The sequence below is a fragment of the Cetorhinus maximus genome, chromosome 14 (genome assembly GCF_964194155.1).
Source record: "Cetorhinus maximus chromosome 14, sCetMax3.hap1.1, whole genome shotgun sequence".
Taxonomy (NCBI): Eukaryota; Metazoa; Chordata; class Chondrichthyes; order Lamniformes; family Cetorhinidae; genus Cetorhinus; species Cetorhinus maximus.
The window spans coordinates 92413805-92430705 of NC_135892.1; the positions used below are offsets into that span (position 1 = coordinate 92413805).

At 42.9% G+C, this 16901-nt stretch overlaps 1 protein-coding gene across 1 annotated transcript in view; it reads right to left on the reverse strand.

The window, feature by feature from the left end:
• Positions 1-16901, reverse strand: part of LOC144689335 (ALK tyrosine kinase receptor-like) — a 274691-nt gene that overhangs the window by 144073 nt on the left and 113717 nt on the right. Inside the window, exons 3-4 of the mRNA XM_078556369.1 lie at positions 13184-13346; positions 6004-6154 (exon numbers count right to left, since the gene is read on the reverse strand). Of these exons, the coding sequence (XP_078412495.1) occupies positions 6004-6154; positions 13184-13346 (314 nt within the window). The remainder of the gene's footprint in view (positions 1-6003; positions 6155-13183; positions 13347-16901) is intronic.

Consider the following 16901-nt stretch of genomic DNA (forward strand, 5'->3'; position numbering starts at 1 on the left):
ACCTAGCACTAGGCCAAACTAAAACACTTCTCATTACAAGTCGCTGATTCCATCCTTCTCCTTCATCCTTCTGTGGCAGCTGTTTGAGGCTCAACCAGACTGATTGCAAACTTGGTGTCATATTTGACCCTGAGAGGAGCCACCAACCATATATTTGTGCTATCGCTATAACGGTCTATTTCTGCAGCATTGCCAGACTTTTCCCCTGACTCAACATATCTGCTGCTGAAACTCATCCACGCTTTTTTGAACTCTAGACTTGACTATTCCAAAGCAGTCTTAGGTGGGCCTCCCATCTTCCAACCTCCATAAACTTAAGGTCAACCAAACCTCTGCTGCCCATACCCTAGTTAGTTCCAAGTCCCAACACCCCTTGCTCACTGACCTACATTGGCTCCTGGCTAAGTGTCACAATTTTAAAATTCTCATCCTTGTTTTCAAATCCCTCCATGGCCTTGTCTCCAGGGCCTACCCCCACATCTCTGTAATCTTCTCCAGTCCTACGACCCTCTGAAATATCTGTACTCCTCTAATTCTGGTATCTTTTACATTCCCGGTTTTAATTGGTCCACCATTGGTGGCCATTCCTTCATCTGCTGAGGACCTGAGGCTCTCTACTTCTCCGTCAGCCTGCCTCCTTTTCATCCTCCAAAATGCTCCTTAAAACCTAGGTCTTTGACCAATTAAGCTTTTGATAATCTGACTTTTTTTGTTATATTCTTTCATGGGAAGTGGACAGCGTGGGCAAGGCTAGCATTTGTTACCCATCCCTAATTGCCTTCGAGAAGGTGGTGGTGAGCCACCTTCTTGAACCGCTGCAGTCCATGTGGTGTAGGTACACCTACAGTGCTGTTAGGAAAGGAGCTTCAGGATTTTGATCCAGCGACAGTGAAGGAACAGCGATATATTTTCAAGTCAGCATAGTGTGGGGCTCGGAGGGGAACTTGCAAGTGGTGGTGTTTGATATCAGTCCTGGGAAACGGCTTAGAAGATTTGACTAAAGTAGCTATATAACTGAAATTCAAAAGCAAAATACTGTGGATTTTGGAAATATAAAATAAAAACAGAAAATATTCAGAAGGTCAGGCAGCATCGGTGGAGAGAGAAACAGAGTTAACAGGTGGAATCTTGTGCTGGTGACAATCAGCTGTTGGCTGAAGAGCTGGTGAGACCCCTTCTTTGTATCATTCTGGAAGGTCCGCCAGTAGTACGTGCCAATCAGGCAGTTGATAGGCCAACATCAGGCCATTCCCTGGGATTAGATGCTTGGACGGAGGTCCCACCTACTGTTAGTTGCCAGTCAATCAGAGGTTGGCATCTTTTTTGAATAGTATCACCACACGGGAGATGGTAGCTACTGCCAGAATGACAACCACCTGAGGCCCAGTACTCAGGCCACAACTAGGCGATGGTGGGAAGGGGTTCACGGCTGGTGGTTGTGGGGGAGGGGATGTGGAGGAGTCGGCAGCAAGGGCAGGAGGTTGACTCTCAATGGGCTTCTACTTCCCGAGGGACACCCCTGGGAGCCAGCAGGCAAACATACCAGGGTTTGCTTCTCATTCATGCTGCAAGGCAAGCTCCTCACCAGCCACTGGGTTGATAACAGCGGCGATGGGATGAGGCCCTTTAAGTGGCTATTAATTGCCACTTAAGTGCCTCAATCGGCAGTGGGGCAGGGAAGGCTGACCACAGGTCTTCCTGCAGTGGGCTTAATCAGGGTGGAGGCAAAAAGGCGGCAAGGGCCCTACCCACTACCCTCTCTCTTCATTAAATGCACCCACTACCACCAAACTCACCACAGGGTGAGGGCACAAGAATCCCCCCGGTGTTTTACATTGATGATGTTTCATCAAAACTTGGAAAAGTTAGAAATGTAACGGGCTAAGCAAGTGACCGGTGGGGGGTGGGGGTGGGGGGGGGGGTGCGTGAGTGTGTGGAAAAAGAACAAAATGGAAAGTCTGTAATAGGCTGAAAGTCTGTGATAGGTTAAATGACAAAACAGCTGATGGTGCAAGTTCAAAGGAGTGGTAATGGGACAAGTTATGAAACAAAAGATGTGTCCAGAGGAGGTATGAATGGTCAAATGATGGGCAGCTGCCATCTGAAAACAAAAATAAACGAGAAGAAAACCAAAACCTTTAAAGTAAAAGGAAACAAAATGGGGACAGTGCAGTCTGAAATTGTTGAAGTTGATGTTGAATCTGGAAGGCTGTAAAGTGCCTAATCAAAAGATGAGATTCCGTTCCTAGAGCTTGTCGAACTTTATTGGAACAGCGCAGGTGGCCAAGGGCAAAGAGGTAAGAGAGAAAGGTGGAGAATTAAAATTACAGATGACTGGAAGCTCAGGGTTATGGTTGCAGACTGAACGGAGATGTAAATACAAGCTGTTGTCGTATAAATATTGTTTTTGCTCATTTCGCAGCACCCATTACCACCATTCTCTTGATTTCAATGGAAATAAAATTCAGGAGATATGTAAGATTTTCTTACAATTCATTATTAAATATCCTACATTATCACACAAAATCCAAATCTATCCCAATTGTTATGAGACTGTGCCCCTTTATTTTTGAAAATATTATTTTTCAACTTTCAATTGACAGGAAATTTTGCAATCTGAACTGAGAAAACTGCTTAAAAATGCAAGGCCAAATTCCAAGGTGAAGATGAGAAGCAAACAAATCACCATCAGGGGAGTGTGAAGAGAGAGACATTTCCTATAATCAAGGCACCCATCAAAATTCGTAACTGTCTAAGGAAGAAACAATAAAAATGCAAAGTACTGAACATTGAAACCTTGGCTGCCACAGAGAGACACACCTGAAACCTCTAGGACATACACAATGGGTGAAATATTTCAAGGCAAAGCTACCCAGCCAATAGAGAGAGACTGCAAGTGACACAGCTGGTGTCAAGAAAGTCTTCAGCAGAGGAAACGGGCTGAAGGCTACTGTCTCTCCCTCTTTTGGAATAAGCATGTCACCCCGTTTGAGAAGCCAGCTCTACCAGAAACACGCTAGCGAACCGAGATCTCATAATAATTGCAAGATCTTCTACATCTGATTACATCCAAGAAGGGTGTAAGAGTGTAAGTGTGTGTGTGTGTGTGTGTATGTCTGAATGATTACTTGAGGGCCGAATGCTTGATGTTGCATTTTTAAAAATTTTTCGGGTTTAGTGGTTAATAAATTTGCTCTTTCTTTGACTCAACAAAACTTGGTTTGATTGGCTCTTTATTGCTCACAGCTTAAATAGTTAAATATATTCTGATCTGGAAAAGGCATATCCCCGTGAAAAAGAAACTTAAACCTTTGTTGTGACCAACCGAAGAGGCTGAATAGAGAGGAGCCAGTTCACCTCTTCTGTTACGACATAGCAGTTGTTAAAAGCTGAGTTATTTAAAATCCCAAAGGGAAACTTTAAATAACTGTCATAACCTATATTTTCAAGTGATATGTTTGAGATGCAGTTCTAAATTCAGGAATAAGACCACCAGTTTTTGAGAGGTTTTTACATCAAACTACATGAGACATTTATTAATTTACACAAGTTAAACATATACACATGACTATGAATTACTACTATCATAACTTTTTAACAAATTCCCAAACTAATCTCCACTAAGGCAACCATAATCCATAGATTTTAAGCAGACACCAGGCAAAGCATTTTTACCTTACAAATTCAAAATTAGGTTCCTTTCACTTTGGTTCCTTTTCAGGCAGTTGTAGGCTTTGATCTTACATTGCCTCTGCCCTGCACAAAACTTCTGTTGTACCCAGCACTTCTCTTTGAATGCAAGTTCTCATTGTATCATCAGGCCCTTTGAACTCCACCTCTTTTAACAATAAAACCCCTTTCATAGCATCAATTTTTATTAGTAATATAAACATATTGCTTGGTCTCTCCCAGCTAGGTGCTAATCACCCAAATTCTTTGAATGCTCTATTCAACAAAATGCAAATGTCCTCTACCTCTGTGTTTATATCTCAAAACTATTATACATCAAAGCACCCAGACTAGCTGGCTTTGATGCATTTAAAACACACACAGACACACCCACAGCCTAAACATCTATTTAAAAAAAGATAATTTCCAATAACATTACATACATTAATTGCTTCATGACACCTTCTCACCTGGTCATAACACAATATGTCCCTCGACTCTCCAAGAGCAATATCATGGAAAATCCTCTAGATTTTACAGAAGACAGGAATATGCAGCTATACAATGTTTTATGTAACATTTATGCAACATTGGTAGTTAGGCAGATAAATAGCTAAGGTAAATGGAAGAGATTATGCTACATCAAGGCAAAAATAACGAAATGCTCAAGTGACAACTGCAGTGAAATGCCTGTAAAAGACAAAAGTAATGCAAATGGTTCAGCCAATTTATTTTCTTCTAACCTTTATACATGGCTCATTGATCTTTAATAGATGTATATTTTAGTTGGCAGAGTGAATAGTCAAGTTAACAGTATTTATCTTTGACTGATGAATGAGGGCAGGGAAAGCCACTTGAATGCTGTAATCACAATTGATCAACCAGCAGTGTAAAGCCATGTGGTTAAAATGTCAGTGGGCAGGCGAACACAAAATATAGAAACATTCTGCAATGATTCACAAATCTTTCTTTACATAATATCAAGTCCCAAAGAGTGCCCCAACCCAACTGGGAGTAAAATAGTGCGCGATGACGTTGGGCGAGTGTCCCGACGTCAACACGCACTTGCGCGATATTTCGGTTAGCAAGGGCGCACGAGAGTCGGCAGCACACCCACCGACAATTAAGAGGCCTATTAAGGCCCTTAAGCAAGTAAGTAATTTGTAGTTTTCACTGCCTGTCCAACCTTATGGTTGGCGGGTGGGCAAATAGGCCAGGCGGCCTTTGCAATTTTTACGAAACCTCATCAACAGGTGGGATGAGGTTTCCAACAGTAAATAAAAATACAACAAAAATTTTTTAACATCATTTTTAACATGTCCCTCTTCATGTGACAGAGTCACATGTGGGGACATGTTTATATCATTTGTAAAATCTTTACTTTTGTTTGTACAATTCTTCAGCTCCCTGAGGCAGCTCTGTGCCCTCAGACTTCAATGCTCGCCCTCCTCCTGTCCCCACCCCAGCAGCGTTGAGCTCCTCAGTGTGCCTTTCATGCTGGCTGGCCATTATTTGGCCAGCCAATGTGAATTCACGGTCGGGGGCCGATCACGGGCAGTGAAGCTTTAGTCGGTCGCTCCTGGGCCTGCCCGCCACACCTGCCCGATGAAGGGAAAATCCTGCCCTAAGTGTTAATATGGAAATATCATGCTAAGGAAGGCAACTAGTTGAAAATTAATGCAATATAGGCTTAACGGATAGTGTAGAGATTTACTTTTGGATGGGGAAAGAATATATAGAAGCTTTCTTTAGAGAACAAATGGGTGTAAATCAGTGGATGGGATTGTACATGATCTGTGGATTGAATAGATTTGATGGATTGAATGCTATTTTCTTGTTCAAAGCATTTTTATATTCTTATGTCTACATCCATAGTCTTGTTATGTTTGTAATTATACAACATATTGGATTTAATTGATAGATTGAGCAAGAGGTGATATATTGTTATACTGTTCAAGGAATATTAACAGGACCTTTAGTGAAATATATACTGCAATTATGGAACTTCTTCCATATCTATCAAACTACTTTGACACATTCATATAAATAGAACAAATTAGATAAGTTAATCATAAGAAACATCAAGACAATACAAGTTGAGGAATAAGATATAATGGAAGGTCATTGGAGTGGACAATATAAATGGATTGAAGAGTAAGTGTGTTGTATTCCTGGGGAGAAGGGATTGAGGGACATGCTGGGAAGGTTGGTTAGTGAGGTTGAGTTCAATAAGATAAAAAGTTTCCTGCATCATAGGCCTTTCTCTGTTCCTAATAATTGTTATGTCCTTATGAGAGAAGGGGGATATGTAAAATTAACTAAATGGCTACTTACATTGGGACAGGCATCTTCTCCCTGTTGTCCAACCAGTATGTACAGAATCATATCTTTTTCCAGCTGGAAAATGGCTTGTACTAACACACCATGAAACCTTCTAAAGTTTCCCTTTCCCCCTATGCCTCCAGCAGCTCCGTAAGCTGATATCCTGTAGGTAGAAGTGAAAATTGTTTATTTCATTCATACGTTCACAAGAAAGAAACTTCCTATTCCCATTAGTTTAATTATAAGATTTAACAATGACAATGGTCTCAATATTTATCGAGATAGGATTCAGAGTGTGTGTGGGGCGGGGGGCGGGGGTTGTTGGAATTATGGTTGTAAAACAGGGAAGTGTGGTGTTATCCTGGATGTCATGGAGTTTTAACAGAGGAGGTGCTTTAATTTGTTCATTCAGGTTTCCCACCCAACAGCCAGTCTGATTGACAAGGCTGTCGAACAGGAAATTCACTGCAAAGCAAAAAAGCCTAATCGTGGTCAGGTCGGTGATTACAGAAGCAGTGGTTGGTCATTGCAGACAGGGTGAGGGAGATCAGCTTTGGACAGATTATGTAGGGGGGTTGGCGATAGGGAAGGGGAATGGGGTGTAAATGGGTAGATTGTTGAGGAGTGGAAGAAACACTCCTGTTTCTCCTAGTCCACAATCTGTGCTGGAAAGGCACTTACCTAAGGATCTGGCCCTTCTCATCTCCTTTTACCTATTGGGCTTCCAAAGACCAGAGAAACCAAAATGACATGGGTTATAAATGGATATCTTGTTAAAATGGGAGTACACAGCCTCCTTATAATGTTTCAATGACTGACCCGCCTCCTGAGAGCAGATTAGTTGCCTGCACTTCTTTTTGCCTCTTTTAAAACCAGAAGTGGGCAGGTTCGAGGCTTAGGTTTGAAATTTTTAACACTTTAACTTCCCACCCAACCCAAACCTATCCAACTTTAGGGCTTAAACGTTTTCCCCCTGCCAACCCCATCCCCATATGTTTAGGGAGCCAGAATAAAGTATTAGTCTCCTCCATCTGTTTTCTCCCTTCTCTCTAAACTGTCAGTTCTACACCTCTACGCTTTAAAAAAAATGCTTCTCAAGACCCACCTTTTTTTGCCTATCTTTTGGTTATCCCTCCTGATTTCTATCTTCCCAGCTTGACAAGGATTTTTATTATGTCTATTTGTAAAGCGTCTTGGGATTTAATGTTAAAGAACTTCCATAAATGAAGATAAAAGCAAAATGCTGCAGATGCTGGAAATCTGAAACAAAAACAGAAAATGCTGGAAAAACGCAGCAGGTCTGACAGCATCTGTTAGAGATGCCACAGATACTGCTTGACCTGCTGAGTTTTACCAGCATTTTCTGTTTCTGTTGCATAAATGAAAGCTGTTGTCAGTGCCCTATTCTGATCTCCTTATAGGTTTCGAGCTCTAAATAACCTTCTGTAGCTGCAAGGGAAGAGTAAATGAATAATGAGCTTATCCATGACCATAACTTTCCCCAATTCTTTGTTATCATTATCCATTATTCCTATTAAATTGGAATGTAGACCATCTGCTCGCAAGCACTGGCCAATAAAACACCTTAGCTAGTTTTTAGGAGATGTACGAGAGTAACTTCAGTGGACGTTTTGGGAAAGAACCTCCTCTACACTTGTTCTGCCCATTTAATGATCAAGTTTGCATTGGGTCCGAGCACTAACATTAGGTCCATGTTTGCACATTTAGAAGTTGCAGGCTTCCGACTTTGCGGCCTGCCAACTTCTGGAAGAGATCAGATGCAGCAGAATGCAGCCTGAAGCTCATTCCTCAAATGCTGATTTTTCACCCAAAAAAAGAAATGAGTGCACTGATGTTCAATTTCTCCATGGGTTGTCTTGCCCACACTGCTTAAATATGCTTCTGGCAGGTCAGATTACTGTCATCTATGATGATACCTCTAATCTGAACTTTCCTTCCAGCGTAGTGGAGATTACGCAGAAGGTAACCTTAAAAGGAAGGCGGTGAGAGAAAATAAATGGAAAGAGGAAGAGTTCTCAATTCAGTTCCTTGTAGATGTCAATGCACAGCACAAAAACAATACTAAAATTTAATTTAATGTCAAATCTACTTGTTTATGGATTAGGTGAAGAAATTCATTTTGTTATGTCAAAGTAAATAACTGGGGATAAGCAAAGAATGTAATATTGATACTGCATTGTTGACTTATGCTATATATAATTGCCTGGAGAAGATTACTAGTTAACATCACTCAGGGCAAAATGGGAACAAGCTGCATGTTACAACACTACCATTTCATTTGATAAATTGGGGAAAAAGTCAGCTTTATGTTTTCTAACATTGACAGAAACCTTTTTATTCTCAGATGCCTATATCTCAAAGGAGCGAGACGACACATAAGAAGACTGAAAAATTAAATTGGATTAATACAAGTGTTGCTCTAGCTATCAAAGACTGCAAAGATCAATCCATTTTTTTTTAATGATACATTGGTTTACAAGAAACTGCTGACATGTCATTAAAATCTGGGTCCATCCTGGTTTTTAAATGTTAAACTTGAGAGTAACTTAGACCAGCCATACTAGTTTCACCCTGTAGTGCCAAATGTTCTTAGTTAGCGGTAATGGGTGCTGGAAATAGATGAGAGGTGCCATAGGGCTGCAACAGCCAAGGATGAACAGCAGGAGAACTGCACTTAAACTGCAAACATATTATCCAATTTTCTGCTTTTTCAAAACAATCAAAATCCTGAAGCAGGACCTGGCACATTCGTGACAGGTAGCTAAATCGATCATTTAGTATCAGTTTGTCCTGTCAACATAACAGTGTTAACCACAAAAACAGCTGATTGAAGTATTGCAAACACAGTGTTGTATAGGTTTTATACAGAGATTGACTGACACCATATCAGATTTCATATGTACACCAAGAGGATTAATGTTAGCATACAGATACAGATTCTACGATGTTTTTTGGGTCTTGTGCATTTTCCAGGCTTCAAAGGCAATGTGCCAAGTTATGCTGAAGACAAAACGATGGCTGGGATTTTCCGGCCCTGTCGTCGCGGGAACGCTGCGGGATATTCGGCGACCCAGCCAAAAGTCCATTGGCTTTTGGCAGGACTGGATGATCCTGCCAGCGGGCAGGGCCAGAAAATCCCGCCCAATGTCTTGGTGATGCATGTCATTTATAATGCACAAAGTGACCAGGTACTTATAATGACAAAGAGATATCCTGTGAATTGTGAATCGCTACAAGTTTCTGGCCAATTTGCGCTACTCTGCCATTAGCTTTGCAAAAATGGCATCCTGTGCTTAATCTCACCATGGTTTCCATGAAGTGGCTGCATTTGCACATTAATTGTCTGTTTAACTCACCACAGAAAGTTAAGTCTAATAATTAACATGATAAGCATCCTTTTAATGGTGTGAAGTTGTTAATAGCTCTCAATCAACCTCTGCCATCCAGAGAGTGAACAATTACAGATGTGGAGCCTCATTCCTTCAGGTTGTAAATCATTTTAGGGGAAATTAAAAAATGATAAATTTTTTATTTCAATTTTTTTCTTATTTTTTCCTTTCTGTTTTTGTCTGTCTCTCTTAATCCAATCTTTCTTTCCCTGTCTTTAGTCGTCTCTTTGAACTGGATTTGACATTGATTTCACCCATTCTAATTACCCCACTTCTTAGTTTTTCCTTTGTTCATTTCTCAATCTTAAATCTCATTGGTTTAGGAGATACTCGGTTTGCCCTATTGTTTGCCCTAAAGTCCCAGATGACCTGTTACCCTCGCTGTGCCCTTGTTAGTTCAGACAAGCAGCAACATTGAGCAAATGTTTTTAAAACTTAAACATACATGAACAAGTGTAATGAATAGGGCACATCACCAGATACCTGGTTCCAGCAAAATCTGGCCCAATAATTACTCCCTTGGTTATAGATGTGTGCTATCGTTTGCAATGTTAGAGAAGGGCAACTATTTACCTCAGCTAGACTAAACAAAATCCAGAAACAGATAGCCCATTTGGTTCATCAAGCCTGCTCCATCAGAGACCAAGGGGAAGATTTTAAGACCCTGCTGGAGTTGGAAAGGGAGGCGGGCGGGGGGGGCTTGGAATTTTGCGCCACCTAATTATGTGCTCCATTCTGTCCCCAGGCCATTCTCCCAGAGGCAGAATGGGGACCTGCAGGGCTACCCATCCACAAAAAGGTGGCTATCTAATTCAGCTAATTCATGGCCACTTAAGACCAACTGTTGGAGGCCCACTGGGATTTTCCAGTCAGCCTCCCAGTTCCCAGAGGGGAGGTGGCGGACAGCCCAGCTGCCTTGGGTGGCCTTCTGTCAGCAGATCAGGAGGTCAGCGCTCCAGGAAGGCTTAGAGGCCCTCCCTACCTGCCAGGGTACAGCAGCAGCTATAGGTTGTCCTGTAGAGAGACTCCCACCTGACAATGGTGGCCTGGCTGCTGAAGCTATTTTTGACTCTAAGTTTAAAAATGTTGGAGAGAGGATGCCTCCATTTTGGGGTACCCTCTCCCTTGCTTACCTGCTGCTAGATTCAAACTGACTGCACGGCCCTCAGTTTCCAGAGCCCACCCACCATCCTTAATTTGACAGTAAGCCTGCCTGTTAATTGGCTTCTCCAAGGAAAATCACATTGTGTGACTGTTTCCCTCACCGTCCTGGGTTTCCCATCCACATTTGAGCCTAACGGTGGGGTCAGAAGCCTGGAGGGAAAACCCTACCTCAAGCATAATTATATGAGAATGGACCAACCACCAGTACTTTTCCCCTAATTTAAAAAAAAACTAAGCTCCTTGCACAACATCGGCGGAAAAAAACAAGGAGTCCTAGTAGCTCTGTAACCCTCATACTCTTTCCCAACAAATACTAATCTGGTTCCTTTATAAATGTGACCCTGAATGAACCCCTGGGAGTCTGTTTCACATATTTTCTATCCTGTGGCAATATTTTTCTAAGTTCATGTGTTGCTTATTGTGTTTGCATTTGGAGTTCCCTACTTCAATGCTCTTGTCCAAATTTACCTTAGCTACACTTTTCATTAGGCTCCCCTCAATCTTTTTCCTAGTGAAAATAGAGAGTCAATTAAGCTTTTCTCGTGAATTAGTCCCCTAAGGCCTGACATCATCATTCTTTGGAAAGGATTCTAATGATTTTTAAGATAGTTTGACCAAAAACTGCATGCTGTTCTTCAGAATTGGCTAGATCAGTCATATAATTAGCAGGAAATTAGCAGTTTATCATGTCTATTAAAGCATTTCAAAGTGCTTGACAGATCAAAGTGTACAGGGAAATAATAAACAGTTCTGGGTTAGAAAATCCATAGCCCTTTTGATGCATTGCCAATCTAACTCCAGCAAGACTCTGCTAGAAGGATTACAAATGCAGTCAGAACACAAGGTTACTGCGGATTCAGGGTGTCTTCCAAGGGATGGAATCTCTGCATGTGCCAAGCAAGGCCAGAATAGGACTAGGGCTGGAGGCTTAAAATTCTGGTAGTTCCTGTGTCCCCAACCTGGGAGCAGCTCAATTGGCTCCTGAAGCAGATTCCAAGTTATGATCAATTTATTACGTCTTTACAAAGGGGCATTTTTGTTCAACTTTGAGGTGGTGGGATGGGGTGATATGCAAGTGGCTGTTGTTATATTTTCTGGCAACTTGAGGCAGATGTGTATGATGATCTACATGATCTATTGGTGGCATGGGCACCCACAAGTGGAATGTAATGAGAGTAGCTCCCTGTTATAGCATGAATTTTGGCTGGGTTACTGATCGAGGCTCCATAAGAAGGCAGCCTGGCACTTGCACCCAGATGTGGCTGCTGTGAATTTTCCCCCTCCTGAAGTGGAACCAACAACAGCATAGGCTGGATAACTCAGTTTGTGCTAACGTTTATATGATTTTGTCATCACTGATCTATCAATATATCTTGATCTGATGGAATATAATGCCTCTTAATACATCTGTGTACCCTGCTCCTTCAACAGCATCTTCCAAACTGCAACCTCTACCACCTAGGAGGACAAGGGCAGCAGACACATGGGAACACCATCTATTGCAAGTTTCCCTCCAAGTCATACACTATCCTGACTCGGAACTATATTGTTGCTTCTTCACTATCGCTGGATCAAAATCTTGGAACTCCCTCTCTAACAGCACTGTGGATATACCTACACCATATGTACTGCAGTGCTTCATTGGCAGGCCACCACCACCTTTTCAAGGGCTAGAGCAATGGGCAATAAATGCTGGCCTTGCCAGTAATGCTCAAATCCCATGAAGGAATAAGGTTTAAAAAATTGCCTTATTGATAACTGCTTCAAGTACTGTCAAAACATTGCTCTTCCAGCCTTTGCCTGTGGAGATTATTTTATCTTATGGGCTTGTACATGGCAACCTTTTCGAGATACAAAAGCAAACTCACAAGGAGCTCCTCCAAACAACTAACCCTATACACTGAGCAGGATTGCCTATTTAAATTTTGACGTATAGCTCCTACTTGAGTGACCTTTGTGCACTAGTATGCGGAGTCTACCAGTTCATTAGATGCTTTCCCTGAGCGGTGGATAGTGCATGATATTTCTATTTTGATTTTCCCATATTTTATCATTTTGATTCAATTTAACTATTTTTTTTAAAAGAACTTATGTGAGGCTTGGTAGATTGAGCCATCAATCCTGTAATATAAATGACATGGCCACTATATGAGGAGGCACTTGAAGTGTCCCAATGGAATTGAGCTTTGCTGAAGCACACAATCCAAAATTGAATGCTTCATGTTATGAGACTCTGACTGCTTGACTTCACATGATAGAAAGCTTATATTCAGGCTGTTCTTGAGCTGTTAGCTGTCTACTCATGTTTTTTGTTGGTTAGCATGTACGCTGACCACTGGTCAGGGAATGAGAGGACGTTGGGAAGGAGGAATTAACTTAGGTAGTACATTTTCAAAAATCCTAGAAAGTCATAAAATAAATCACCTCCCAAGGAAATCCTTCAAAGCACCAATTAAGGCAACAGCAGCCAGAATTAACACTATCATCATATGGGCTGCAGTGGTTTAAGAAGAAGGTTCATTTCTCAAGGGCAACCAGGGATGGGCAATATATTCTGGCCTTGCTAACGACTCCCATATCTCAAGAATGAATTTAAAAGAAAGGATGTCTACACTTACTTGTATGTGTCTGTTGACGGTACTCTCCACTTCTGAATGCCTTTCCAAGGTCCTCTAGCTACAACCACCACAGAAGTACTTGTGTTCCTGTAAGCATTGTTGCATTGAATTTGGGTTGGCCCTTTGGGTCCACTGGCGCCACATGTCCTAATAATCCATGGACCTGAAACATTTGGAGGGGGGAGAAGTTAAGGCAGCTGAGACTACTTTTTGCTGCATATGCATTCGACTGTAGATAGTTGGTGCAAATGAAGTCTTTGGTTATTTTAATGGAACAATAGGCATGATTATAAAGTGGTATTTAACCTCTGTGAGTCTGCTAACCTAAACCAAATTTACCTGCAGTGATATCAAGGAGGAATCATGGAACAATTATCTGAGTTAATTAACAGCTTAGTTCCATTTTTCCACCAAAAATCAGTGAAAACAAGAATTTTGGCCTGAGATTTACAAACTCAATGTAGTTACCGTAAATCATACAATTGTGTACTAGAATGCATGAAAGACTCAGTGCTTCTGTGATACCACATAGGAACATTGTAATAAATCACAGTAGGCGAATATCCTATTAAACGTAAGGATGACTATTCCCTCCACAGGACAAAACAACTTCCCCTGCTGGGTTTGGTTTTTGTACTGTCCTTCAATTTAATACAACTAAGGAGTGGAGAAGACAACTTTTCAAATAATCTCACTGTAAATAATTTGAGGACTCTTGGGAGTCACTCAAGTAGACATACCCACATGGTCTATATGTTCGATTGCAGACAGAACAATCATTCATCAAAGGAAGTTTAGAACCCATGCTGGCCTATTTAGGGGAGTGAGCACTGAGCGCGTTGTCTATCTACAATGTATCAGTAGAGGCAGACAGCCTGATGGAGGAGCAGTTTATTTGATGGAACTGCAAGTTCTGAGGTTTCAGATCCATGCTTAGTATTTGAAACTTCTGATATAGACTGTAGCTTCTCCAGTCCAGAAATCTATTGTTCAGAAACACCAGTTGTCCAGAAATTCTTTGAGCTGGTCCCAAGCATTATTTTAGAACAGTACTTTGGAAGTGGAAACATGGAAGGTGCAGTATTTGGTTGAGTAAAGCAATTTTTATTACTGCTTTATAATGCTTTATCATTGTTTATGTTTCACTGCTTTTTATGTCTCTGGTGTTTTCCAGTTTGCACACTTCTGGTTAGGCATTCTAATAGCATTCTATAATCCAAAAATTCCAAAATGCAGTAATGACTTGGTGCCAAGCTGCAGAGGTTACAATGTTGTTTTCAGTTGTCTTTGGTCTCTGATCTGGCGAAATGTCATTGGTTAAATGCAAAAATGTTTATTTCCCTCCAAACATACAGAGTAACAGATGCATGAGTTTTATAAAAATTCAGTCAGCAAGAAAAATTGATGCATATCTCCACCCCCAGGTGAGAAGTAATTGTCCTTGCATCATGCTATGGAGGAAGTTAATGTTAAAGTGCCTGGCAATAAGACTCCAATATTTGCACAATTCAAAATGGAGCACTGTGAAAATGACATATACTTAATTATATTGGTTTATTTAGCCTTGCACTGAGCAAGCATGGGGAGAAAAATAGCTCAGGCATTTTTAGAGTAAGTGAGAGGAGCGATTCTCAGCAACAGCTTGGAATACTTGTGATGCATTGGGGCAGACTTTTGTTGGATCGCTGAGCTCTCTGCAAACCGGGAAGTTAGGTGGGGAGAACTGCAAAAGGAACCCAGCTCAATTCTTTGTCGATTTATTGGAAAATATGGTAGACTTCCACACAGATGTGTGGTCTGGCCCACTTGATTTTCTGCTAACTGTTGCATTCAAGTGATGTCATATGTTCAGGTGTGAGAACAGGAGAGCCTGTTCCATTAAATTCCGGTCGGAGCGAATGTCTATATTTTGTCTCATTATAGTTGGAGCTACACACAACTCTGGATGGAATTTTCCCAAATTTGCACTAAGTGCAGTAGAGGGCGAGTAAAACAGTGTGCTGCCCGCTGATGGCGATGGCGGGTTTTCATGCCGCATCTTCCCGAGCCCGCCTCATTATTTATGCACTCTCAGGAAACGTGCCATTTCCATGGCGGGCGGGCGAATGAGGAGCCTGCCCGCCATCACCCCATCGTTGCATCACGCTGGGTGCCATGTTTAAAGGCCAGCCGCAAGCACAGTGCTCATTTCTTCCAGCTCACCACTGCATGTTGGAGAGACATGCCTCTCCAAGGCAAGAAGACTGCAGCTCCCTGGTTTAATGACGGGTCCCTCGAGCAACTGCTGGTTGCCGTGGAGACCCGCTGGGATGTCCTGTAGCCCGGCTCTGGCCGCAGGATGGGCAGCAACGTGACCAATCTAGCTTTGGAGGCGGTGGCAATGGTGGTCAGCACCAACGCCCTTCAGAAGAGGACAGCCGCCCAGTGCCGCACTCTCAGCGCACACACTCACAAACCTAACAAACTTCCACATGGCCCTCACTCACTGACAGTTCAAGAGACATCACCATTCACTCTCTCACACTCACCGTCACTGTCCTCATCCCGTCCATGGGACCACTCACCACCCGCACAGGTCAGGCATACTTATCATCTGGCCCGGCAGGCGTCCTGCTTACACTTTCTCCATCTCTATCCGTGCAGGACAAGCTGGCATACAAGAGAGAGAGGTCAGACAGGTGGCAGAATGCCCGAAATCAAGGTCATCACGGACTTTGAAAACAGAGCCATCCAGCTGGCCAGCGAGGATCTGCACTGATCCTATGCTGACGGTGAGGTCGGCACTGCTCTACCAAGTGAAGATCCAGCAGTGCAACATCCATCAGACAACCTTGCTGTGAGTGATATGTCCTCTTTCACAGGCCACTGTCATGCACTAATTATCTCCCCTTGCTTTCACAGGCACATCTGCCACACAGCCGATAGAGTCCATGACCCAGGGCCTCCAATCAATCCCCGAAGAAACCTCAAAGAATCTGGAGGCACCCTCCCTGAAGTCCTTTCACAGCACTCACCCACACCCTCCACCAGTGCAGGGACACACACCTCGGTGGGACCTAGCTTTGGAGTAGCCCCGGGATCACAATCTGGTGAGAACATTGCACTGTCTGATCCACTGTAGGCGGAGGCAGGGACTACCCAGGTCTCCGGCATTTGAAGGATTGCTGGAGGTCAGTAATTTGCTGAATCCGAGTCAGATGAGGAGCCTCTGGACTCGGTTGTGTCACAGTTGCTGGAGCTGCAAAGGCAAGCTTGGGAACATCAGGAAGGGATGTCTGCTGCACTCCACAGGTTGCAAGGCATGTTAGAGGAGTCCGTCTGCCTTCAGTCTGAGGTGATAGTGCCGGCATGTCTATGCACCAAAGTCAACACCGTAGGATGGCAGCTGCCTTGGAAACCTTGGTCCAGGAGTTTGTTCCTGCACTGCTGCGTGGGCTCAACTCTATCGCTGATGCCATAGTTGACCTCCAAATGTGTGTAGGTGAGAGGGGTGCCGGGCAGATCAATCTCACTCCAGCTACCCCTGCTCCTCAAGGAGTCAGTCTGGGGCTCCCGGGCACCCATAGGGTGGAGGATCCACAGGTGCACACTCCGGGCCCATTGACCCAGGTGACTCCGAGAGTGTCCGGCCCATCCGATTCCCCCCTTCCTGTGACCTCAGCAGCCTTAGCTCCACAGGCCGAGAAGATTGGCCCCCCCTCTCGTCAGCATCTGTGAC